General features: G+C 42.0%; 1 protein-coding gene across 1 annotated transcript in view; it reads right to left on the reverse strand.

Annotated features, from left to right (window-relative positions):
* Window positions 1–26,634, reverse strand: part of zyg11 (zyg-11 family member, cell cycle regulator) — an 82,980-nt gene that overhangs the window by 36,283 nt on the left and 20,063 nt on the right. Inside the window, exons 2-7 of the mRNA XM_068037123.1 lie at window positions 25,996–26,161; window positions 19,709–20,466; window positions 15,675–15,815; window positions 14,534–14,710; window positions 11,901–11,965; window positions 4,755–4,854 (exon numbers count right to left, since the gene is read on the reverse strand). Coding sequence (XP_067893224.1) covers window positions 4,755–4,854; window positions 11,901–11,965; window positions 14,534–14,710; window positions 15,675–15,815; window positions 19,709–20,466; window positions 25,996–26,161 — 1,407 coding nt within the window. The remainder of the gene's footprint in view (window positions 1–4,754; window positions 4,855–11,900; window positions 11,966–14,533; window positions 14,711–15,674; window positions 15,816–19,708; window positions 20,467–25,995; window positions 26,162–26,634) is intronic.

Consider the following 26,634-nt stretch of genomic DNA (forward strand, 5'->3'; position numbering starts at 1 on the left):
CGCGTCATCTGCAAACTTACTAATCATACCTCTTGTATCCAAGTCTAAATCATTAATGTACGATACAAACAGCAAGGGGCCCAGCACCGATCCCTGTGGTACACCACTGGTCACAGGCTTCCACTCGCAAAAATAACCCTCGACCATCACCCTCTGCCTCCTGCCAGGTGCTAGGACCCCAGATATTCACAATATATATTAATGATTTAGATGAGGGAACTAAATGCAATATCTCCAACTTTGCAGATAACACAAAACTGGGTGGGAGGACGAGTTGTGAGGGGGATGCAGAGAGGCTTCAGGGTGATTTGGACAAGTTGAGTGAGTGGGCAAATGCATGACAGATGCAGTATAATGTGGATAAATGTGAGGTTATCCACTTTGGTAGCAAAAACAGGAAGGCAGATTATCTGAATGGCTATAAACTGAGAGAGGGGAATATGCAGCGAGACCTGGATGTTCTCATACACCAGTCGCTGAAGGTAAGCATGCAGTTGCAACTGGCGGTAAAAAAAGGTAAATGGTATGTTGGCCTTCATAGCGAGAGGATTCAAGGACAGGAGCAGGGATGTATTGCTGCAACTATACAGGGCCTTGGTGAGGCCACACCTGGAATATTGTGTGCAGTTTTGGTCACCTTATCTGAGGAAGGATGTTCTTGCTATAGAGCGAGTGCAGCGAAGGTTTACCAGACCGATTCCTGGGATGGTGGGACTGACTTATGAGGAATGATTGAGTCAGTTAGGATTATATTCACTGGAGTTCAGAAGAGTGAGGGGGGATCTCACAGAAACCTAGAAAATTCTAACAGGACTTGACAGGGTAGATGCAGGAAGGATGCTCCTGATGGCGGGGGAGTCCAGAACCAGGGGTCATAGTCTAAGGATACGTGGTAAACCTTTCAGGACTGAGATGAGGAGAAATTACTTCACCCAGAGAGTGGTGTGCCTGTGGAATTCGCTACCACAGAAAGCAGTTGAGGCCAAAACATTGTATGTTTTCAAAAAGAAGTTAGATATAGCTCTTGGTGTGAAAGGGATCAAAGGATATGGGGGGGAAAGTGGGAACAAGCTTTTGAGTTGGATGATCAGCCATGATCATAATGAATGGCGGAGCAGCCTCAAAGGGCCGAACGGCCTACTCCTACTCCTATTTTCTATGTTTTCTATGTGACTAAGCCAATTTTGGATCCAATTTGCCAAATTGCCCTGGATCCCATGGGCTCTTACCTTCTTAACCAATCTCCCATGCGGGACCTTATCATAAGCTTTACTGAAGTCCATGTGGACTACATCAACTGCTTTACCCTCATCTATACATCTAGTCAATGCCTCGAAAAATTCAATCAAGTTAGTTAGACACGATCTCCCCCTGACAAAGCCATCCTGACTATCCCTGCCTCTCCAAGTGGAGATTAATCCTGCCCCTCAGAATTTTTTCCAATAGTTTCCCTACCACTGACGTTAGACTCACAGGCCTATAATTACCTGGTTTATCCCTGCTACCCTTCTTGAATAATAGTACCACATTCGCTGTCCTCCAGTCCTCTGGTACCTCTCCTGTGGCCAGAGAGGATTTGAAAATTTGTGTCAGAGCCCCTATCTCCTCCCTCGCCTCACACAACAGCCTGGGGATTTATCCACTTTTAAGCCTGCTAAAACATCTAATACTTCCTCCCTTTCAATGCTAATATGTTCAAGTATATCACAATCCCCATCCCTGATCTCTACACCTACATCGTCCTTCTCCATTGTGAACACAAATGAAAAGTAATCATTTAAAACCTCACCTATGCCCTCCGGCTCCACACACAGAGATTGCCACTTTGGTCCCAAATGGGCCCTATTCTTCCCCTGGTTATCCTAATATACTTATAAAACACCTTAGGGTTTTCCTTTATCTTGCCCACCAGTGTTTTTTCATGCCCCCCTCTTCGCTCTCCTAATTACTTTTTTTTTTCTTTTAAGTACCCCCCTACACTTTCTATACTCCTCTAGTGCCTCCGCTGTTTTCAGCACTCTGAATCTGCAATAAGCCTCCATTTTTTTCCTTATCCAATCCTCTATATCCCTCAACATCCAGGGCTCCTTGGACTTGTTGGTCTTACCCTTCACCTTAACAGGAACATGTTGGCTCTGAACTCTCACTATTTCTTCTTTGAATGACTCCCACTGGTCTGATGTAGACTTTCCTACAAGTAGCTGTTCCCAGTCCACTTTGATCATATTGAAAATCAGCCTTCCCCCAATTCAGTACCTTTATTTCCAGTCCATCTTTGTCCTCTTCTATAACTACCTTAAATCTTACAGTTATGGTCACTATCTCCGAAATGCTCCCCCACTAACACTTCTACCACTTGTCCGGCTTCATTCCCTAGGATTAGGTCTAGTACTGCCCCTTCTCTTGTAGGACTTTCTACGTGCTGGCTCAAAAAGCTCTCCTGTATGCATTTTAAGAATTCCGTCCCCTTTAAGCCTTTTGCACTAAGACTATCCCTGTTGATATTGGGGAAGTTGAAATCCCCTACTATTATTACACCTCTCTGAGATTTGCCTACATATCTGCTCTTCTATCTCTCCCTGACTGTTTGGAGGCCTGTAGTACACGCCCAGTCAGGTGGGTTGCCTCTTTTTGTTTAAGTTCTACCCATATGGCCCCATTTGAGGAACCTTCTAAGATATCATCCCTCCTTACTGTAGTAATTGACTCCTTGATCAACAGTGCAATGCCACCTCCTCTTTTACCCCTTCCCCTGTTACACCTGAAGATTCTATACCCGAGAATATTGAGCTGCCAGTCCTGCCCCTCCCTGTCTCTGTGATAGCAATAATATCATATTCCCATGTATTAATCAACACCTTCAATTCATCTGCCTTACTAGTAAGACTCCTCGAGTTAAAATAGATGCAATCCAGCCTTGCATTTTCACTTGTGCCTTAACAGGTCTACGTTTGCTCTGCCTTCCAGACTGACTCAGTTTCTCTTCTATATTTGACTGTGCATCACCCCCTACTGTACCTCCACTCTGTATCCCACTCCCTGCCAAATTAGTTTAACCCCACACCCCCACAGCACTAGCATACCTCCCAGCAAGGATGTTGGTCCCGTTCCAGTTCAGGTGCACCCGTCCAACTTGTACAGGTCCCGCCTTCGCCAGAAACAGACTCAGTGATCCAGAAAACTAAAGCCCTCCCTCTTGTACCATCTCCTCAGCCACGCATTCATCTGCTCTATCCTCCTATTCCTATACATGGCACCGGGAGTAATCCAGAGATTACAACCTCTGAGGTCCTGCTTTTTAATCTACTACCTAGCTCCCTAAATTCTTGTTGCAGGATCTCATCCCTCGTTCTACCTATGTCGTTGGTACCAATGTGTACCACGACCTCTGACTGTTCACCCTCCCCCTTCAGAATGTCCTGCAGCAGCTCCGTGATATCCTTGACCCTAGCACCAGGGAGGCAACATACCATCTGGAATCACATTTGCAGCCATAGAAACGCCTATCTGTACCTCTTACGATAGAATGCCCCATCACTATAGCTCTCCCGCTCCTTTTCCTCCCCTCCTGTGCAGCTGAGCCACCCGTGGTGTCACAGACTTGGCTCGCTGCATTCCCGAGAAGCTATCTCCAACAGTATCCAAAGCGGAAAATCTGTTAGATAGGAAGATAGACCCAGGGGACTCCTGCACTACCTGCCTAGTTCTTCTTCTCTGCCTGGCAGTCACCCATTCCCTTTCTGCCTGAGCAGTCTTTACCTGCGGTGTGACCACCTCCCTATATGTGCTATCCACAATGATCTCAGCCTCGCAAATGCATCAGTGTCTCCAGCCGCCACTCCAGATCCGAAACGTGGACTTCGAGTAACTGCAGCTGGAGACACTTCCTGCAGACATGTTCACCCTGGACACTGGAAGTGTCCCTGACTTCCCACATTGCACAGGAGGAGCACTCCACACTGCCAAACTGCCCTGCCATGACTTACCCCTAATTTATCCCCTTAAATTACACAAAAAATGTGATTATTTACACAAGGGACCCTGATTCCCTAAAAAAAAAACTACCTACTATATTAAAAATACTGTAGACCTTTCCCTTTACTTTTAGTTACTTACCCAGCTATTTAGAGTTATTTCCTAACAGTTACTCACCAACCAATCACTTTGCAGCTTTCCTGTGATGTCACTGACTTTTTTTTTTCAAAACTCTGGCGCACCTGCTCACCGCTCCCGGAAGTTAAGTGTGTAGGCCGCAATCCTCGGGCTCTATTTATCCTCTTCTCTCGCTCGGCGTTCTCCCCGCAGTTCCGCTCCGCTCCCGGAAGGGAAGGAAGCTTTGTCTTTTAACAACTATTTGCACTCCCTTTGCCTTTGTTCCGTGATATCTTTGTCATTTAATCTCTCCTACCCTCTGCCCTACCACACACCTTCCCTTTTGTTTTTCTCACCACCCCCTCTTTTCACTTGCTCAAAGACTATTACATTTCTAACCTTTGCCAGTTCTGATGAAAGGTAACAGACCTGGAAAGGTTACCTCTTTCTCCACAGATACTGCCAGACCTGCTGAGTACTTCCAGATTTCCAGCACTTTTGTTTTTATTTTAGTGAAGGCAGATATTGAAGGAGAGAATAGAGAACTTTACTTTGCATCTAGTTTGAGGCAGAAAAAGGGAAAAAAGAAACATTCTATTCCCAGAACCAACAACCTTTACTTGATTAATGTAAAGCATCAAATTAGAAAAAAATACATATACCTTTGCTGCTAAAATAGAGATAATAGCCACTGCCATCCTCTGCATGTTCTGATCTTCATGGTTACAAAGCCACTGCATTACCAATTTGGCCGCCTCAAACCTGAAAAACCAAAAGTTAATCTTTACATGTTGTATGAAAATATTACACAAAATAATTTAAAAAGTACAGTAGTATTAGGACAAGTGCATCCTCCACATTTTCCAGGTGACCATAAAGCACACTTTTATGTTCCTCAGTTGTACCCTTTCTTCCTGCCTCCCTCAATGGTCAGTTTCTTATCCTCTTCATTATTCCTTGGTTTAGTTTTGTTTTCAGTGGAGGTGAGCTTTACTGGTCTCCATTTCCTCATGCATTCACAACATCTCTCAAGAAGTTATAGGCCCAAGATCAATTTGTGGGTGTACCTACCTCACATGGACTGCAACGGTTCAAGAAGGCAGCTCACCACCACCTTCTCAAGCGCAATTAGGGATGGGCAATAAATGCTGGCCTAGCCAGTGACGCCCACTTCCCATGAATGAATAAAAAGAAAATAATTTTACTAACAGACCACTTAAGTGTGTTCTTACTTAATCAGTAATATTTCAGCTCAGTTTCACAGATGGTCATTTTTAAACTGTGTCTGAAATGACCTGAAAGCCAAAAGCCACCAAAATACGGATCTAGCAACTCAAAACTGGGCAACCGTGAGGCACTGTGGGGCAGCAGCAGCAGCAGAATTGTATTCAACCACAATCTGTAACCTCATGGCCAGGCATATCCCCCACTCTACCATTACCATCAGCCAGGGGGCACCAACCCAGGCTCAATGAAGAATGCAGGAGGGCATGCCAGGAGCAGCACCAGGCATACCTAAAAATAAGGCGTCAGCCTGGTGAAGCAACAACACAGGTCTACTTGCATACCAAACAGAAGCAGCATGCAATAGATAGAGCTAAGCAATCCCACAACCAACGGATCAGATCTAAGCTCTGCAGTCCTGCCACATCCAGTCGTGAATGGTGGTGGACAATTAAACAACTAACTGGAGGAGGAGACTCCACAAATATCTTCATTCACAACGATGGGGGAGCCCAGCACATCAATGCAAAAGACAAGGCTGAAGTATTTGCATCCATCTTCAGCCAGAAGTGCCGAGTGGATGATCCATCCCGGCCTTCTCCTCAGGTCCCCAGCATCACAGATGCCAGTCTTCAACTAATCCGATTCACTCCACGTGATATCAAGAAACGGCTGAAGGCACTGGATACTGAAAAGGCTATTATGGGCCCTGGCAACATTTAGGCAACAGTACGGAAGACTTGTACTCCAGAACTAGCGACACCCCTAGCCAAGCTTTCCAGTACAGCTACAACACTGGCATCTACCAGACAATGTGTAAAATTGCTCAGGTATGTCCTATGCACAAAAAGCAGGAAAAATCCAACATGGCCAATTACGCCATATCAGTTCACTCTCGATCATCGGCAAAGTGATGGAAGGTGTCATCGACAGTGCTATCAAGCAGCACTTGTTCAGCAATAACCTGTTCACTGACGCTCAGTTTAGGTTCCACCAAGGCTACTCAGCTCCTGATGTCATTACAGCCTTGGTCTAAACATGGACAAAACAGCTGAAGCCCAGAGACGAGACATCAAAGCAGAATTTGACCGAGTATGGCATCAAGGAGCCCTAGCAAAACAGGAGTCAATGGGAATCGGGGGGAAAAACTCTCTGCTGGTTGGAGTCATACCTACCACAAAGGAAGATGGCTGTGTTTGTCAGAGATCAATCATCTCTGTCCCATGACATTACTGCAGGAGTTCCTCAGGGTAGTGTCCTAGGCCTTACCATCTTCAGCTGCTTCATCAATGACCTTCCTTCAATCATAAGATCAGAAGTGGGGATGTTCGCTGATGATTGCACAATGTTCAGCACCATTCACGACTTCTCAGATACTGAAGCAGTCAGTATCCAGATGCAGCAAGACCTGGACAACATCCAGGCTTGGGCTAATAAGTGGCAAGTAAAATTCACACCACACAAATCACAGAATAACACAGTGCAGAAGAGGCCCCTCGGCCCATCGAGTCTGCACCGATGCATTAAAAGACCTGACCTGTCTACCTAATCCCATTTGCCAGCACTTGGCCCATAGCCTTGAATGTTATGACGTGCCAAGTGCTCATCCAGGTCCTTTTTAAAGGATGTGAGGCAACCTGCCTCTACCACCCTCCTAGACTGGGTATTCCAGACCGTCACCACCCTCTGGGTAAACAAGTTCTTCCTCAAATCCCCCTTAAACCTCCCACCCCTCATCTTAAACTTGTGACCCCATGTAACTGACCCTTCAACTAAGGGGAACAGCTGCTCCCTACCCACCCTGTCCATGCCCCTCAATCTTGTACACCTCGATCAGGTCACCCCTCAGTCTTCTCTGCTCCAGTGAAAACTAGCCAAGCCTATCCAACCTCTCTTCATAGCTTAAATGTTCCATCCCAGGCAACATCCTGGTGAATCACCTCTGCACCCCCTCCAATGCAATCACATCCTTCCTATAATGTGGCGACCAGAATTGCACACAGTACTCCAGCTGTGGCCTTACCAAAGTTCTGTACAACTCCAACATGACCTCCCTGCTTTAAAAATTTATGCCTCGATTGATAAAGGCAAGTGTCCCATATGCCTTTTTCACCACCCTAATAACCTGCCCTTCTGCCTTCAGAGATCTATGGACAAACACGCCAAGGTCCCTTTGTTCCTCGGAACTTCCCAGTGTCAGGCCATTCATTGAATACTACCGTGTCACATTACTCCTTCCAAAGTGTATCACCTCACACTTTTCAGCTTTAAATTCCATCTGCCACTTTTCTGCCCATTTGACCATCCAGTCTATATCTTCCTGTAACCTAAGACACTCCACCTCACTGTTAACCACTCGGCCAATCTTTGTGTCATCCGCGAACTTACTGATCCTACCCCCTACATTGTCATTTATATAAACAACATAGATGACTAACAATAGGGGACCCAGCACAGATCCCTGTGGTACGCCACTGGACACTGGCTTCCAGTCACTAAAACAGCCATCTGTCATCACTCTCTGTCTCCTACAGAGAAGCCAATTATGAATCCACCTTATCAAGTTACCCTGTATCCCAGGTGCATTTGCTTTCTTGATAAGTCTCCCATGTGGGACCTTGTCAAAGGCTTTGCTGAAATCCATGTAAACTACATCAACTGCACTACCCTCATCTACACACCTGGTCACATGCTCAAAAAATTCAATCAAATTAGTTCGGCATGACCTCCCTCTGACAAAGCCATGCTGACTATTCCTAATCAAATTTTGCCTCTCCAAGTGGTGATAGATTCTCTCCAATAGTTTCCCTACCACTGACGTGAGACTCACTGGTCTGTAGTTCCCTGGCTTATCTCTACAACCTTTCTTAAATAGTGGGACCACATTAGCTGTTCTCCAGTCCTCTGGCACCTTCCCCGTGGCCAGAGAGGAATTAAAAATTAGGGTCAGAGCCCCTGCAATCTCCACCCTCGCCTCCCACAGCATCCTGGGACACAAATCGGACCTTGAGATTTGTCCACTTTTAAGCCTGCCAAAACCTGCAATACCTTGTCACTCCCTATGACAATTTGCTCAAGAACCTCGCAGTCTCTCTCTCTAAGTTCCATATCTACATCCTCTTTCTCTTGGGTGAAGACAGATGTGAAGTGTTCGTTCAACACCCTACCAATGTCCTCTGGCTCCACCCACAGATATCCCCCTTGGTCCCTAATGGGTCCTACTCTTTCCCTGGTTATCCTCTTCCCATTGATATACTTATAGAATATCTTGGGATTTTCCCTACTTTTACCAGCCAGAGCTTTCTCATATCCCCTCTTTGCTCTCCTAATTGCTTTCTTAAGCTCCATCCTACACTTTCTGTACTCCACTAATGCTTCCATTGATTTGCTCTCCTTGTATTTGCTAAAAGCCTCTCTTTTCCTTCTCATCGTACCCTGAAAGTTTCTGGCCATCCATGGTTCTCTGGGCTTGTTGCTCCTACCTATTACCCCAGAGGGAACATGTTGGGCCTGTACCCTCCCCATTTCCTTTTTGAATGCCCCCCACTGTTCTTCTGTAGATTTCCCAACAAGTAACTCTTTCCAGTCCATCTTGGCCAGATCCTGCCTTATTTTACTAAAATTCACTCTCCCCCAATCCAAAACCTTTTTTTGCAACTTGTCTATTTCTTTCTCCATAACAAGCTTAAATTGTACCATGTTGTGGTCACTATCACCAAAATGCTCCCCCACCAACATATCAACCACCTGTCCGGCTTCATTCCCCAGAATTAGGTCCAGCACTGCACCCTCCCTTGTTGGATCCTCTCCAGATTGAGCTCAAAAGTTCTCCTGTATACATTTTAAGAACTCCACTCCATCTAAGCCCTTAACACGATGACTATCCCAATTAATGTTGGGAAAGTTGAAATCACCTAATATAATTACCCTATTATTTTTACACACCTCTGCAAATTGCGCACATATTTGCTCCTCAATTTCCCGCTGACTATCTGGGGGTCTATAATAAACACCTAGTAATGTGGCTGTCCTTTTTTTAATTCCTAAACTCTACCCATAAAGCTTCATTTGATGCCCCCTCCAAGATGTCATCTCTCCTTACTGCAGTAACTGACTCCTTAACTAATATTGCAATGCCCCCTCCTCTGTCTAGCCTGAAGATTCTATATCCCGGGATATTGAGCTGCCAATCCTGCCCCTCCCTCAACCATGTCTCCGTGATGGCTACTATATCACAATTCCACGTGTCAATCATTGCCCTTAACTCATCCGTTTTACCTGCAATACTCCTGGCATTAAAGTAGAGGCCTTCCATCCTGGTCTTACTCCCTTGAAACTTACTTCCGCTGTATTCCCTCTGACTTGTTCGCTTTCCTGTGTTTAGCTGTGTCCCTATTCTGCTAGGAGTCTGCATCCCCTCCCCCTACCAAATTAGTTTCAACTCCTCCCAACAGCACTAGCAAACTCGCCAGCAAGGATGTTAGTCCCCCTCTGGTTCAGATGTAGACCGTCCCGCTTGTTAAAGTCCCACCTTCCCCAGAAACAGTTCCAGTGGTCCAGGAATCTAAAACCCTCCCTCCTGCACCAACTCTTAAGCCACGCATTCATCTGTGCTATTCTCCTATTTCTATACTCGCTAGCACGTGGCACTGGGAGTAATCCAGAGATTACAACCCGAGAGGTCCTGCTTTTTAGTCTACTGATTAACTCCCTGAATTCTTGATGCAAGACCTCATCCCTCTTTCTACCTATGTCATTGGTCCCAACATGTACCATGACCTCTGCCTGATCACCCTTCCCCTTCAGGATGCCCTGCAGCCGTTCAGTGACATCCCAGACCCTGGCACCAGGGAGGCAACACACCATCCTGGAGTCACGTTGATGGCCACAGTAGCGCCTATCTGTTCCCCTGACTATAGAATCCCCTATTACTGTTGCTCTTCCTCTCTTTCCCCCTTCTTGTGCAGACAGGCTGCTTGTGGTGCCAGAAGCTTGCCTCTGTCCGCACTCCCTAGAGGAACCAGCCTCATCAGCCTCCAAAATGGAATACCGATTTGCAAGCGGGACCCCAGGGGACTCCTGAACTAGCTGCCTGATTCTCTCGGACTACCTGGTGGTCACCCATCCCCTTCCTTCAAATCCCTTCAGCTGCAGTGTGACCACCTCTCTATACGTGCTATCCACAATGCTCTCAGACTCGCCGATGCTCCACAGTGTTTCCAGCCGCCGTTCCAGCTCTGAAACCAGAGCTTCCAGGAGCTGCAGCTGGGCACACTTCCTGCACACATGTTGGTCCCGGGGATTGGAAATGTTCCCGGATTCCCACATGCAGCAAGAGGAGCAAACCACAGCTTCAAGCTCTCCTGCCATGATTAAACCCTTTAAATTTAAAACTTTAGAAGATTATAATTTAAAAAAGCAACTAAGTCTTGCTAAAACAATGACTTACAATTCAATCCACTTTGAAAAATACCCACCAGGACTTACTCACCAGTCAGCTCTGCTCTTTGGAAACTCTCGGCCCCCCTCACTCTGGGGACAGGTAGGAAATGAAAGGAGCTCCTCGCTCCCGCCTCACCGAACTTCCTCAGTCACCAAACTTTCACTTTAACGCTCGAATGCAACCCAAGTCAGCACTCTAGTGCAAACAAGGTCCACAAGTGGCAAGCAATGACCATCTCCAACAAGAGAGAATCTAACCATCTCCCCTTGACATTCAATGGCATTATCATCGCTGAAACTCCCACCAACATCTTGGGGTTACCATTGACCAGAAACAGAACTGGACCAGACACATAAATGCTGTAGCTACAAGAGCAGGTCAGAGGCTGGGAATTCTGCGGCGAGTAACTCACCTCCTGTCTCCCCAATGCCTGTCCACCTACAAGGCAGAAGTCAGGAGTGTGATGGAATACGCTCCATTTGCCTTGATGGGTGTAGCTCCAACAACACTCAAGAAGCTCGACACCATCCAGGACAAAGCAGCCCGCTTGATTGGCACCCCATCCACAAACATTCACTCCCTCCACCACTGATGCACAGTGGCAGCAGTGTGTACCATCTACAAGTTGCACAGCAGCAATTCACCAAGCCTCGTTCAACAGCACTTTCCAAACCTGAGACCTCCATCACCTAGAAGGACGGGGGCAGCAGATTCATGGGAACACCACCATCTGCAAGTTCCTGTGACCTTTCATCAGAACTGGAGAAAGGTCATAGACCTGAAACTTTAACGCTGCTTCTCTCGCCACAGATGCTGCCAGACCTGCTGAGTATTTCCAGCACTTTGCTTTTATTTTCAATTACAATTGTTCATTTTTGCTATCAACGTGGACATCAACATTATTATTTTGATTTTTGAGTTACAGTGCTACAAAACAATCCGTGCCTTGTACCATAGATATTAGAACTATAAATGTGGATCTTGATAGTTAAATGGGGTAAAACAAAAATAAATCTCAGACTGACTTACATTAATTTTGTTAATTTATTAATTCTGCAAAATAAGGCATTATCTCATGTTTTAAGAGGAATTTCAGCCCCCAAAAATTTTCAAAAAAATTGCATTTGAAAAGATTACTCGCCTGTTAAATGGGACATCCTGAAGAATACGGTCACTGCAGAGAGACAACAGACAATTCTTCTGAAGCTATAACAAAAATATAGAAATGTTCTTTATATTCACATTTTGAAAACTATATTTATGCAATTAGGTAAATAAAGGCTGAAACCTGGTCTATTAATAGGACATGTGAAATAGCAAATTTTCTGAAGTCAAAGGCAGCAATGGGGTAAATGACAAAGATTGCAGTGAGTTGTTGAGGAATTTTTCCTTCTAGGTATGGGCCCGTCCCAGTTATATACTCTCCTCAGTGACACTTCAATATTAAGTCAACAGTATGTTTTAGTACTGTAACTGATCCTGCAAGACTGCATATTGTACAAATTAGAGTCTGTATGAAAGAGCTGGTTATAGGAGTACAGTGCTCACCAATTTTAAGACCACTGGAAACTTCTTTCAATGTTAGCCAGAGGGGCAGGACACTGAATTTAATTTTAATTATCAGTGCCTTTCAGTGTTGGTGAGGAGAGAAACTGACTGGCTAAGTTGCATTGCCAGGTGAAAATGACAGGATGTGTCATGGAATGTCAAGATTGACATTTGTCATATCTATGTCTGATTTTAACAAAAGAAAATTTAAGAACATTTCACGGAGAAATGCTATATTGTAAAGCTAAATTAACAGACCCTCAAATACTCAATTCAAATCTCAAATACTATAACTAGCAATGTTTTTCCTCTCCTGCTCACATCATCCTACCCCACCTCTGCAGGTAAAATCTTGACCTGACCTCTGGATATGATATTCTGCTACAGGCAAGATCCTTTCTCCTACCACCCCCACACCCCCTACCCCCGCCCCCCAAACAATAAGGTAATCTCTGCCCAGTCTTGCACCCAACAAGCTAGCAAACGTCAGCTGGAGCCCTCCTAAAGTGGAGCGGTTCCATTACCCTTTTGTAAATAAAATCCTAGCAGTATTAGCAGCTCCCAATAGAATCTGCTTCTTTTGATGTGTTTCTGCCATTGTTTAACTTGGTTTGCATTCTAATTATTCAGGCGGTACATCATGCATTGAAGTTCCCTTGATGGCATGCCCACAGAGTCCATCCCAAACAATTTAAGAGACAAGTTTGGTTTGGTGGATGAAGAAAGAGAAAAATAAATCCTATTGATTGTCATGCATCTCTTTGTGACCTGAACAGCATCAGAGGGAAAGAACTTACATTTATATAGTACCTTTCACATCCTCAGGTCTCCCAAAGTACTTCACAGCTAACATATTTAAAATGTTTTTCCTTTTTAATGTAGGCAAACACAGCAGCCAGTTTGCACACTTGGCCCCACAGTTAGTGATATACATAAGCAGTTAATCTGTTGTGTGGGAATGTCATAATGTCATTCACGATAAATGGACAATAATAGAGGCACAAAATAAGACTAAATAAAGTGAGTTAAAGCAAAAAAAAACCTAAAAAAGCAGTGAGAAATACACTAATTTAAGATAAGTGGTCTCCTTTGTATATTTAGCTGTACAAACTGCGCAATACAGCATAAGAAAGTGCTCATTTAAAAATGTACAATCAGCTTTACTGTAGTGCAACGTCAAATGATAGGATGAAGAAAGTACAAAAATACAAGTATTTGTACTTTATTTCTGTATGATCCCATTCATTTAAATACAAATTTCTCAAACTTAAGAGACCCAGACTCAGAAGGCAGTCAAAAAGACCCAGACTTGGAGGAGGGTGTAAGAGACCCAGAAGGCAGTGCAAGAGACCCTAATCAATGGGCAAAGATAAGTTGGCACTTACTGTCACTGAAGTTGACAAGGTCACTTCCTGGTCGGCAATGAAGCATACAGACTCTTCAGGTTGTTACTGCTAACAACTGAAGAGCATAAATCCAGTTGTTAGCAATTAACTATATTAAACACAGTTGTCTCTGAATCAGGCAAGAGTATGGTATAAAACAAAAGTAAAATACTGCAGATGGTGGAAATCTGAAATAAAAACAGAAAATGCTGGAAATACTCAGCAGGACTGGCAGCATCTGTGGCAAGGGAAACAGAGTTAATGTTTCAGATCTGTGACCTTTCATCGGAACTTATGATCAGTTCTGAAAGGTCACAGACCTGAAATATTAACTCTGTTTCTCTCTCTGAAAAGTATGGTCCTGTCATAATAACTGTGGCAAAATTGCAGCAACTATAATGAAATCAATGGGAGATTTCAATTTGCAAAAACATTAACAGAACAGTTTACTGTTTTAACACTGATCAAAGACAGATTAAATGCAGTTAGACTTGACGTAGCCAGGCACAAGTTTAAAGACTGTCCCAATTAACAATTTTAAGTGGTTTATTCCTGATAAAATTGTTTGGCATTCCATGTTCACAAAGCCAATGTGTCAATTAAGTTAGACAAGCCAGCAATTTTCTGGGGAGAGGCAGTCATTATTTTTTTTCATTTTTACAGTTGACTTGGAGTGCAGGTTATTTTGACCAACATTAACTTTTCATTTGTTAAACTAAAACCAATTTGTTTTGGAGATGGGTGGACTAATATAAGGCAATGCTCGAGATGGTTGACTGCTTGCAAAAGTACAGTAATGCCTATTAATTACCCGTGTTATATAGCATTTTCTACTCTTTACCTGTTGATGGTTGGGAAAGTGTTCCATGGCTTTCAGCAAGAGACGTGTCACTTCTGTCAAAAGGCGCACAGGCATGCCACCTGCTAAATCCTGTTTTGTCAAGTTGAATACGCACGCACTAGCAGCTAGCTGCACTGGCAGGTTTGTAGAATGGTTTTTCATTCCAGTGACCACAAGCTAAAATTAAAATGAAACTTGTGTAACGATGACCAGATTTTTAAAAAGATTTTCACCCTTAATAGATTCATCCCTCCCTCCTAAGTTATGTGCAATTCCCTGTCTGAAACACTAGAACAGCGTCTTGCCTTCCAAATTTCCCTTCCAGCATCTCTGTTCAGAAGCTTTATAGACTCAAATGACACAGGAACCAGTCTGTTGTGTGTCCGCATGTATGGCCATCTGTAGTGGCAATAAGCATATTAGTTCAATGACAGCATGTATGGAGATGCTAGAGTCAGCAGCTGACCTACCTTCACAAGGAGAACTCCAACCACCAGCTTCTTAGGTAGCTAATGGGCAATAAATGCAGCCTTGCCAGTGTTGTCTGCATCCCAAGAACAAATATTTTAAAAGTCACTTGATATAAATCACGAGTTGGAATCCTGGCTAGCCCATGAGCTTGGAGGAAATCTGTGCACTGTAATGGCATCCCAGCTGGCATCAGGTAACACCAATTTTGTATTTTGCTTCTAATGGAAGTTTCATTAAGATTTTTAAGATCATTAACCTTTTCCAATTGGAGAATTTGCCCCATTTACAACACAAAGCTATTAGAGCAACAATAGGAAACCTACACATACAGTTAATGTAAAATTGTGGCCATGATGCAGTCAGGAGCAATTTAGCTTTACTATCAGCACCACATTGACAAGTAAATACTGATCTTGAACCACAGAAAAATCCAGAAATTCTCTATAAAGCTTATGGAATGCAAACATCTCATTTCTAATCTCTGTCCACATGCACTTTATCACTGCTCTAAGTATACAGGAATCAATGCAGCATGGTACAATCATAGCACGCCCTTATATCATGTATATAAGGTAATTGGTGGAGGGCTTCTAGGATATTGAAATATAGCTACACTACATCTAAAAGAAAAATTGCAGTGCCAAAAGTCAACTTAAATGTAGTAATTTACCTTCAGTAGTTCAGGCTGTGGTTTTTCCATGCTGTGTGTGAGACTGAAAAGATGGAATAATGCTTCTCTTACAAAAAAGGCCCTTTCGCTGTATCGACGAAGAGCTTCAGAGATCTGTACTTCATTTGCTTCTCCCGAAACCTTTTGCATACAAAATTAGGGGAAAAAAGTTACAAATTTGTTTTTTATCTGTCTGTAACTGAATTTTCTCTCTTCCACCAACCACACATAAAATTATGCAATGACAGTAACCTTATTTTATGTCATTCACTACGAACAGCACCATTCCCACTGCACTCACTGATCTCCAGAAGATACCTAATGTTGTCGCTATATCAGATACATGCAGTAAATACAAACTGCAACAAAGGGGCTGCTCAACAATAACGACATAAACACAGCAAAAGCTGAAGTTTACCACTTAGAGATGAAGTTTCATAAGTCACTATGTGACCATTAAAGGCCATTCATCTTTTAGCACATAAAGAATGGATACAAAGTCACTGTTCCATCAATCTACATGCATTGTTGCTGTATTTTGTTTCTCCCAAACAGACTTGTGTTTTGAAAATTAGAAACTATTAACTTTACAAAAAAACGATACAAATGGTTTGAAAAATTCTGCAAAATCAAAGTACATAACACTTTCTGAAGAGGCAATATTTTAGTTGCGGCGGACACGGAAAATGGCAGCCATCCTCCACGGGACCTGCGCCACCACGATTCTGCAGCAGGCGGCCACAATCACCAGCACCCCCCCCCCCCACCTTAAATCACAGCATCACTAATGCAGAAGCAGGTGCTGGTGCCATTTTTAAAAAGGCTGCTAGCACCTGCAGACAGTTCAACAAAGTGCAGAGTTTCCCCCTTTCCCTATACACAAAGTGCAGAATTCACCCCTTCCCCACCTCAGTGGCACAAGCTTTCCCTGGATGGGAAAGTGAAGGCAAGCGAGTGCCACTTCGTCGCACTGAGGATCGGGAACTGTAAGTAAGATCACTGTAGTTTATATTTTAATTCATGCAAATGTTATGGAAATATGCTAAGTCAGGCCCAGTCACAGAGCGGCAGAGGGGCCGCCATGGAGCTTCCCCACCACCAGGAAGAGCGGGCCTGACAATCCCAGTGTTAGACTGGAAGATTCTGGGCTGGATTTTAAGGAGAGCTACCGCAGAACCTAAGTCCTTGAAAGTGATGTCATCCAAATATCTGCCCGTTTACCAACTCCATGTGTTACTCCAGTATAGAATGAGCTGCAGTTCAACATTGGAAGACCAGAACCATCATCTGCAACACCATCACAAATCCAAAACCTTGCTACTAATTCTATCCCCTTCCAAGACGATTGCCTCAGGTTAACAGATCTATTTCAACTATTCGGTCATATTTAATCCCAAGCTGAGCTTTCGACCCCATAATCTTCTCAATCACAAAGACTACCTAGTGTACAGTTAGCATTCCTTCCACATACTCTACCTATAGTAAATGTATACACATATTTAAGTATTTAGTAATGCCTATATGGACAATATGCTTGAATGGCAAAATGAAATGAAATCAACACAACTCTAATGGAAATTTACCGAAAGTACATTTTCCACTTGCATTCAATTAAACTCTTCAACAGTTGGAACAATGAGATAAATGTCTTTGAAAAAAAAATTTTACAGTAAAATACAAGTGTTAAGTCTGGACGGTAACGGGCTAGATTAAGGGACCAAGCACAGTGGCCTATCACTTCTGGGACATGGGTCTGCTGCTGCAGCCCAGAGTTTTAAAATGAAACAGTTCTCTCTTTCGGCAACAGCCCTAAATAAAATAAGTTAATGTAATCGTCATCATGCTCCCAGTGGGCACAAGTCACTGAATAAAACAGCCTATACATCAACATTAGAATTTTTGATGTCGCCTTGGGAGGGGAAAGAGAGAAAGAAAGAAAGAAAGAGAGAAAGAAAGAAAGGAAGGGAGAAAGAAAGAAAGGAAGGGAGAAAGAAAGAAAGAAAGGGAGAAAGAAAGAAAGAAAGAAAGGGAGAAAGAAAGAAAGAAAGGGAGAAAGAAAGAAAGAAAGAAAGGGAGAAAGAAAGAAAGAAAGGGAGAAAGAAAGAAAGAAAGAAAGAAAGAAAGAAAGAAAGAAAGAAAGAAAGAAAGAGAGAAAGGGAGAAAGAAAGAAAGGAAGAAAGAAAGAAAGAAAGAGAGAAAGGGAGAAAGAAAGAAAGGGAGAAAGAAAGAGAGAGAGAAAGGGAGAAAGAAAGAGAGAGAGAAAGGGAGAAAGAAAGAGAGAGAGAAAGGGAGAAAGAAAGAGAGAGAGAAAGGGAGAAAGAGAGAGAGAGAGAGAAAGGGAGAAAGAAAGAGAGAGAGAAAGGGAGAAAGAAAGAGAGAGAGAAAGGGAGAAAGAAAGAGAGAGAGAAAGGGAGAAAGAAAGAGAGAGAGAAAGGGAGAAAGAAAGAGAGAAAGGGAGAAAGAAAGAGAGAAAGGGAGAAAGAAAGAGAGAAAGGGAGAAAGAAAGAGAGAAAGGGAGAAAGAAAGAGAGAAAGGGAGAAAGAAAGAGAGAAAGAAAAGATAGATAGATATAGATATATACATACATACATACACAAACAAAGGGAAAATTTCACACTTGTGCAGCAAGTGTGCTCTTCACAAAACACATCAAGGATTAATTTTATTTGGACATAGTGATGGAAATTTACTCTATCAAGCACCAGGTCATCGCAAATATGGGCTCAATAGGTATAAAACAAAAAAAAAATTGTTCAACTCCTTAGCCCTCATACCTCTCACTTTTATGAAGGCAGGGTGTAGAAACAGAAGGACTTAGAAGCCAGACTGTATGCTAAATGGCTCCACGGTTTCAAATTCCAGTGTACTATAATGCTGGAGTATCAGAGGGAAAAAAAAGTGAAAAACCACCCTTACTGTCTACCAATGCTAAGAGACCTACTGATAGTGAACATAAGAGTTCAGATGTGTTGTCAGCTGATGTTGAATCTGTAAACATGGGAGGCCGACCACCTAAATATTTGAGTGCTGATTTAGTTCCTAAACACACGATAAGATTGCATCTTTAGCACATAGCTTGCTTCATTTTACTGAAGTTCTGTATCACTGTTTGGGCAAATGGAGCATATGACTAAGAGCCACTGATCACTGTAGATGAGACCATTTCAGAATCATGTAAGTTCTCATATATACCAGTGTCAAAATATCTTCTTGTAACTCCTAACCAGAACACCTGATACTTGCCATTTCAAAAAACAAACTAAAAATACACAAATGTTTGTACGTGTAAAATAAATTCCAAAATTTGTTTACAAATTCTTGACCTGTAACACGTCATGGTTGATCTACAAATTATACTGGAAGCTTTTGCTCTACATAGCAAAAAAGGCAAAACAAAAAAGGAGACATGTAATGAATCAACTGAAAAAGTGTCACTGGTGTAATTTCCAGATTTGTACTCTGTGCCTTGAAGCGAGACCACTCAAACTAAACATCATAATTTGCACAGTTAAAAGCTGATAATTAGTCCTTTTTAAAATTAAAAATATTTGCTTCTGAAAGGATTCATTAAATACATAAATAATTCAAAGAAAGCAAAATTTTCTAGTTGAATATTTATTCCATACAGGTAATAACATTCTATGCACTGAACATCAAATCCAGACTCCACTGTTCAGAAAATGACCATATTTTAAAAATCAACAAATCAGTGTTAAAAACAAAGAAATATTTAAAACTAACTGATTACACGGATACTGATTACTTAACACAGTCCAATTGAGTTTGCTTTATTAGGAGGTTAAGAATGACAAATAAAAATGACTACATGTGGAGATTTACAGAAATATTCTGTAACAACAATTGCTACATACTGGTGAGCAGTAGATTAACCACAGAATCTGAACACGGAGACAAAAGTCCTCAGCACAAAATAATGGCCTGAACTGTATTATAAACCCTTATAAAGTGCAAAAACTTCCTAAGCATAAAAGTCAAGATTGCATTATGAAAAATATATGCAAAAAAAGACCAACCTTTAAGCTCCCTTCTCCAGAAAGGAAGTCAGAATAGCCAGCTTCAGTAGCAAGTAAACCCATGAATTGCATTGTAGGCCGATGCTGGACAAACGCCTGAACAGCTTTATCTGTGATGTGCTTTCTGCCCGAAATATCCAGGGATCGGAGATTAGGTAGTATGCTGGGCAATTCTAGTAAACGAAGTGCAATGTCAGAGGTAAACTGCTTATCGTCAGAGATGTCTAGATGTTGCAGGAGCACCAGTTCCTTAATGATTTCTAAAATCTGTGTAGTCGTCATCTTCAGACATTTGAGGTGGTGCATAGTCAATGACTTTAACCTGTCTTTACAAGTCAGAAGTGGCGTGATGTCAGTGACAGAAGTGTTTGAAATATCTAAACTTTCTAACCTTGGAAGAGAGGCAACATCTCGAAGATCATCATTGTAGAAGAGAACGTTGGTAACACTTAAAACACGCAGGCCATTTAGCTGGCTGAAGCATCGCTCATAGGGGTCTTCCAAAGACAGTGTTAATGAATTCAACACAAGACATTGCATGTACTGTTGGTTCCATTTGTTTGTGATGAGTGCATTTACGATGTCGGTTATTGTGATGTCTGCATTTACACCAGAAGCATCCAGATCAATAAGCTTGTGGTGGCAGAACGCTTTCCTGAATGCGACAGCTGACAGTTTAGCATTTCGAATACAAGCACGCTTCAAGCGCAGCAGATCATTCCTGCGGAAAATTCCCACCGTCTTTTCATTGAGCACACCTGTTGTAGGAATAGAAAAAAAAAAGAGAGGCACTTGTTAATGAACTGATAAAATTTGATGAATTTTATTTGCTCATCAAGTTAAGGGATGTCAGTGCTGAAGGAAGGGAACATTTCCGGAACCCAGTATTACCTTTTGCCCTGGAGACGTCAATCAACTTTGCTGGAAAATCCCTGACCCCAATCTGTTTGCTATACTGTTACAACATTGTCCACTTCCCCACAACAGCTAGCCTAAGAGAAAGATGGGCAATATAAATGCCAATTATATGTGGTTTTCTACTGCAGACACACTTTCCCAAGAGCTATTTTAAGGGTGTTCAATTTCACTTAAGGACAGTATTTCATAGCTTTCAACACAAAGGAGCTGCCTGACCTGCTAAGCGTTTCCAGCATCTTCATGGATGAAGTTCTTTTACATCTTTCACACAAACTGTATGGGGCTGGGAAGGAACTCCACGCAAGCTTTCTTCTATTTTGTTGACCATTTCTCACTGACATTACCATTTCTCACAGTGGTGCTTTTATTAACTCTCTGTCGTGAGAAGTACAGCTATATATATTTTTAGTTAAAACAATATTAGCTATAACCAATGTTAGATTCGCAACAAAAAGTTCAAGTGCAGATTAATTTTTTACAAAGCAGCATTCTGTTTTTTTCTGATTCATATAACCATTTCTCACAGTGGTGCTTTCTCCAGTAACTAGGTCCATACAATCTAGCTGCAAATCACATATCCATTAGTTAGTATAAATTTCCCAAATAAAAACTATGAATCAGCACCTACATGAAGCAAGATTACTTCAGCATAAAAGTTTTCTGCTGAGATTTGATACTATAATCAATATTAAGCAGCTTAAATCTACATAGAGTAATAGAATAGCACTTCACCTATTTATACTGATTTTACAGATTACATGCACATTGCACAAAGTCGAGGAGAAATTTAGTTCTTATATGCCCTCCCTAGTCTGGTGGAATTTGAGGGTACAGACATCTGTGGACAAGTGCTAAAGAGCAAGAATATATCCACTGGTCCATGGTTGATTCAGACAAACTGCTACTCTGAACTGACATCAGGCTCATGCCCAAATTCCCCTTTCCTCTAAACCAGCTCTCACATTCTTTTTACCTCTTCCCAACAGTACTTAATCCCTCTCATACCATCCAACTGTTCGCTGCCATGCAGGATAGCCAGAAAGGGTTGGGGTAGGAGGTGGGGAAAAGTAACTAAAAACATCCCTCGCCTTCTTAAATCTGTGCATACAGCAAAACAAGTACAGATTAAATATAAGTTTTACTACTTCACCAGCATAGATTCAATTGCTCAGCACAGACTAAAACAGAAGATGCGAGGATAAATATGCAATTCTGAAATTCTTATAGGCTCCAGAAACCTTTATAATGCTCATGGAAGCTCTTGTCCTATGTAGAATGGCTGAATCCCAATTATCACAAAATTTGTCATGCTTGTTATTTTCTGTATATTTGAAAATAATTGTAACTTTCTGTACAACACATTTAACCATTCCCACAGCGAAGGAAATAGAAAACACACTTAAATGTATTTCTGTAAAATATTTATCTTATGATGCACTGCTAGCTTTACATATTACTGGGCAGCTTTATTATTTTAAAATGTTCAATGCTTTAAATGTAGCAAATGAACAACAACTTATATTTGTATAGCACTTTTAATACAGTAAACCATCCCAAAGGACTTCAGAACATTTTTCTCACACAAAGTTTGACACCAAGTAATAAAAGGAGATATAACATTGATGAAGGTCAAAGAGGTAAGTTTTAAAGAAGCTTCTTAAAAAGGAGGAAAGAGAGGTGGAGAGGTTTAGGGACAGAATTCCAGAGCTTAGGGCCCTGGCATGGCCACCAACGGTGCTGCAACTAAAATCAGGGATGCTCAAGAGGCAAAGATTAGAGGAGTGCAGATATCTCAAAGGGTTGTAGGAGGTTACAGAGCTAGGGAGGGACAAGGCCATGAAGGGATTTGTAAACAAAGATGAGAATCAGGGAACTTTTTTAGTATTATGTTTTTATCAACCAGATGCATACATGATAAAAAAAAATCCAGGAAATCAGAGTACAAGTAGTTAACCAATGACATGATGGGTGTGCACATCTTCACATCAATCAGATTCCAATATGCCAAGCAACTAGAGAAGCATATAATTGTTGCAACTAATATTAATACAGAAATATGTGTCTCTTATCAATGCCTTCTGGAGTGGTAGACATTCTGCTACCCACACACACTGCCACCAACCAACACCTTACGAACATAAGAAATAGGAGCAAGAGGAGATCATATGGCCCCTTAAGTGTGCTCCACCATTCAATGCAACCATGGCTGACTTCTGCCTCAACTCCACTTTCCCACCCACTCCCCATATCCCTTGATTCCCTGAGACCAAAAATCTGTTTATCACAGCCTTAAATATACTCAAAGGAAAATCGACAATCCTCTGGTGTAGACAATTCAAAAATTCACAACCCTCTGAGAAAAGAAATTTCCCCTCATCCTAAATGATTGACTCCTTACCCTGAGGCTATGCCCCATGTTCTCGATTCCTCAGCCAGGGGAAACCACCTCACAGTGTCTACCCTGTCAAGCCTCTTCAAAATCACGTATGTTTCAAGATCACATCTCATTCTTCTGAACTCGAGAGTATAGGCCTCAATTTACTCAGCCTCTCATCACAGGACAACACTCTCATCCCAGGAACCAATTCAGGTGAACCTTCACTATTCCACCTCCAAGGCAAATATATCCTTCCTTAAATATGGAGATCAAAACTGCACACAGTACTTCAGCCCTGTAAAAGTGCAGCAAAACTTCCTTATTCTTGTACTTCAATCCCCTTGCAATAAAGCCCAACATGCCATTTGCCTTTCTAACAGCTTGCTGTACCTGGATGCTAACTTTCTGCGTTCCTTGTATGAGTACACCCAAGTCTCTCAGAACATCAACAGTTAACAGTTGCATGCCTTTAAAAAAAAAAATCCTGCTTTTCTATTCTTATTACCAAAGTGAATTACCTCACACTTCCACACATTATACTCCATCTGCCACCTTGTTTATTAACCTGTCCATATTTCTTTGCAGCCTCTTTGTATCCACCTCACAATTTACAAAGTTAGGTGGTAATGGATCATCAGCAAACTTGAATACATTACTCTCAGTCTCCTTGTCTAAGTCGTTCATATAGATTGTAAATAGATGAGGCCCAAGGACTGATTCTAGTGGCACTCCATTAGTTAAAATCTGCAACTTAAAAATGTCCCATTTATCCCTACTCACCTGTCCGTTAACCAATCCTCCATCCATGCTAATATATTACTTCCAAGTCCATAAGCCCTCATCTTGTGTATAATCCTTTTGTGTAACATCTTATCAAATGCCTTTTGAAAATCCAAGTACACAACTGTACAAGGCATCAGTGAGACCGCACCTAGAGTATTGCATACAGTTTTGGTCCCCTTACTTGAAGAGGGATGTAGTTGCATTGGAGGCAGCTCAGAGGAGGATCACTGGATTGATTCAAGAGATGAGGGGCTTGTCTTATGAAGAGAGATTGAGCAGTTTAGGCCTTTACTCTATAGAGTTTAGAAGAATGAGAGGAGATCTAATTGAGGTATACAAGATGATCAAGGGGATTGACAAAGTAGATGTAGAGAGGATGTTTCCTCTGGTGGGGCAATCTAAAACGAAAAGGTCATAGTTTTAGGATAAGGGGTAGCAGATTTAAAACAGAAATGAAGAGAAATTATTTCTCTCAAAGGGTCGCGAGTCTGTGGAATTCACTACCCAGAGTGCGGTGGATGCCGGAACATTGAGTAAACTTGAGGAGATAGACAGGTTTTTAATTAGTAATGGGTCCAAGCATTATGGAGAACAGGCAGGAAAGTGGAGTTGAGGCCGAAACGAGATCATCCATGATCGTATTGAATAGCGGAGCAGGCTCGAGTGGTCGAATTGCCTACTCCTGCTCCTAGTTCTTATGTTCTTATACTACATCTACTGGCTCCCCTTTATCCACCTTCCTAGTTACACCCTCAAAAAACTCTAATAATTTTGTCAAACATAATTTCCTTTCCGTAAAGCCGTGTTGACTCAGTCTGATCATACTATGATTTTCTAAGTGCATTTTTAAGACTTCCTTATTAATAGATTCCAGGATTTTCCAGACAGCTAATATCAGGCTAATTGCCTGTAGTTCCCGGTTCTCTCTCCCTCCTTTCTTGAACACCAGCACTTGAGGATGGATCCATTTTAGATCCTCATGCTAAATATTCCTTTAAATGGGATTAGAAGGAACAAAGACCTTTTTTTTCCCTCTCACAGCATTACTGTCCCCCAGCAAAATTCAGTCCCTTCACACTTGCAATGTACATTATCATCTGGTTTACTAATGTAGACTTTTGGAGACTCACATTTTTAAATGATGCTACAGGAAAGTACAAGATCACTGTGTTTTTAAAATTTTACTTTTTTAAAAAATGAAAGCACAATATCATGAACAATAAGGGTGTAACAGGACAACAGAATTAGAACAAAATAATGCACTAAAATTAAAAGCCATGGATAAAGTCCACATCTAGAAGCTGATTAATGCAGTGACCATTAAAACTAGGCTCTCACCTGAGCTCCGACTGGTGTGCTTACAAAAGGAAAGATAAAAATGACTTATTCCTGATGAAACATTTCTCAAGCCACAGTGGCATCAATCATTACGGGATCCTAAAAGGATCACCAACCATTTACGCTCAACAGCTCCTCTGTGCAAACATCCTTTAACTCACCATTAATGGCTTGGCCATGTGAGCCGCATGGAAGATGGCAGGATCCCCAAAGACACATTGTACAGCGAGCTCGCCACTGGTATCAGACCCACCGGCCGTCCATGTCTCCGTTATAAAGACGTCTGCAAACGCGACATGAAATCGTGTGACATTGATCACAAGTCGTGGGAGTCAGTTGCCAGCATTCGCCAGAGCTGGCGGGCAGCCATAAAGACAGGGCTAAATTGTGGTGAGTCGAAGAGACTTAGTAGTTGGCAGGAAAAAAGACAGAGGCGCAAGGGGAGAGCCAACTGTGCAACAGCCCCAACAAACAAATTTCTCTGCAGCACCTGTGGAAGAGCCTGTCACTCCAGAATTGGCCTTTATAGCCACTCCAGGCGCTGCTTCACAAACCACTGACCACCTCCAGGCGCGTATCCATTGTCTCTCGAGATAAGGAGGCCCAAAAGAACAGGGTACCCACAGATCATCTGAGAGAGTCATGCAAGCATGTTAATAGTATTCCAGCAGTTTGAAAAAAAGTTTATCCTGGTGAAATTACATGCAGACCGTCGATAGTTTAAAAATCAACTGAAATGTCTAATTCTTGAGGGGTGGAAAAGGCGAAATATTGTTTGTCAATTAGGTGCATCATAAGCATACCCAGATAATCTACAGCTGAGAATTTTTGATTTCCATACTTAAAACAAAAAATATATAAACAGTCTTACCATTCAGGGACATTTTCTGCAGTAGACGATCTGCCAGTTCTTGTGGAAACACCACAGCTTCCTTGAGACAGAATGAGCCATCTGTCCTTTCCCAACAAAACTTATTCAAGTTCACCCTCAAGAAATCTAAGCAGATATCAGTTAACGAAAGGGGAGAGAAATCTTCCTGTTGGTATAAAAGAAAGAAAATGAACATGGTACTAATATATTTAAACACATTGAAGTGAATATCAGGAGTTTTACAAACAAAAGTTTGACTTAAAACTTCTAATTTATAAATATATAAATCAGTATATTTATCTGCAAATCTTGCACAGAGCTTATTGTAAGCCATGGCATCTAGGTCTGTGTGCTCTAATGCCTCCCCTTCACCACAGAGGAAAAAAAACATATTAAATCACTATAGTGTTAAGTGTCCATTATAGCACTCAATGAGTTTGTTATTTTCTATATTATACACAAAGCTATGAAAGAAAATTATTTTGTGAAAGACACCAAGATTACTTCTGGCAGTACATAATTGTAAAAAAAAACTATGAAAGAATGTACTTTTGTTGCGGGAGCGGACAATAATCCGAAACTGATTATTGCCAGCCAGCAAACCTGCCACTAAGCTTTCAAAAAATGTTTAAAATGAAC

The sequence above is a fragment of the Heterodontus francisci genome, chromosome 8 (assembly GCF_036365525.1).
Source record: "Heterodontus francisci isolate sHetFra1 chromosome 8, sHetFra1.hap1, whole genome shotgun sequence".
In the NCBI taxonomy this organism is placed as follows: domain Eukaryota; kingdom Metazoa; phylum Chordata; class Chondrichthyes; order Heterodontiformes; family Heterodontidae; genus Heterodontus; species Heterodontus francisci.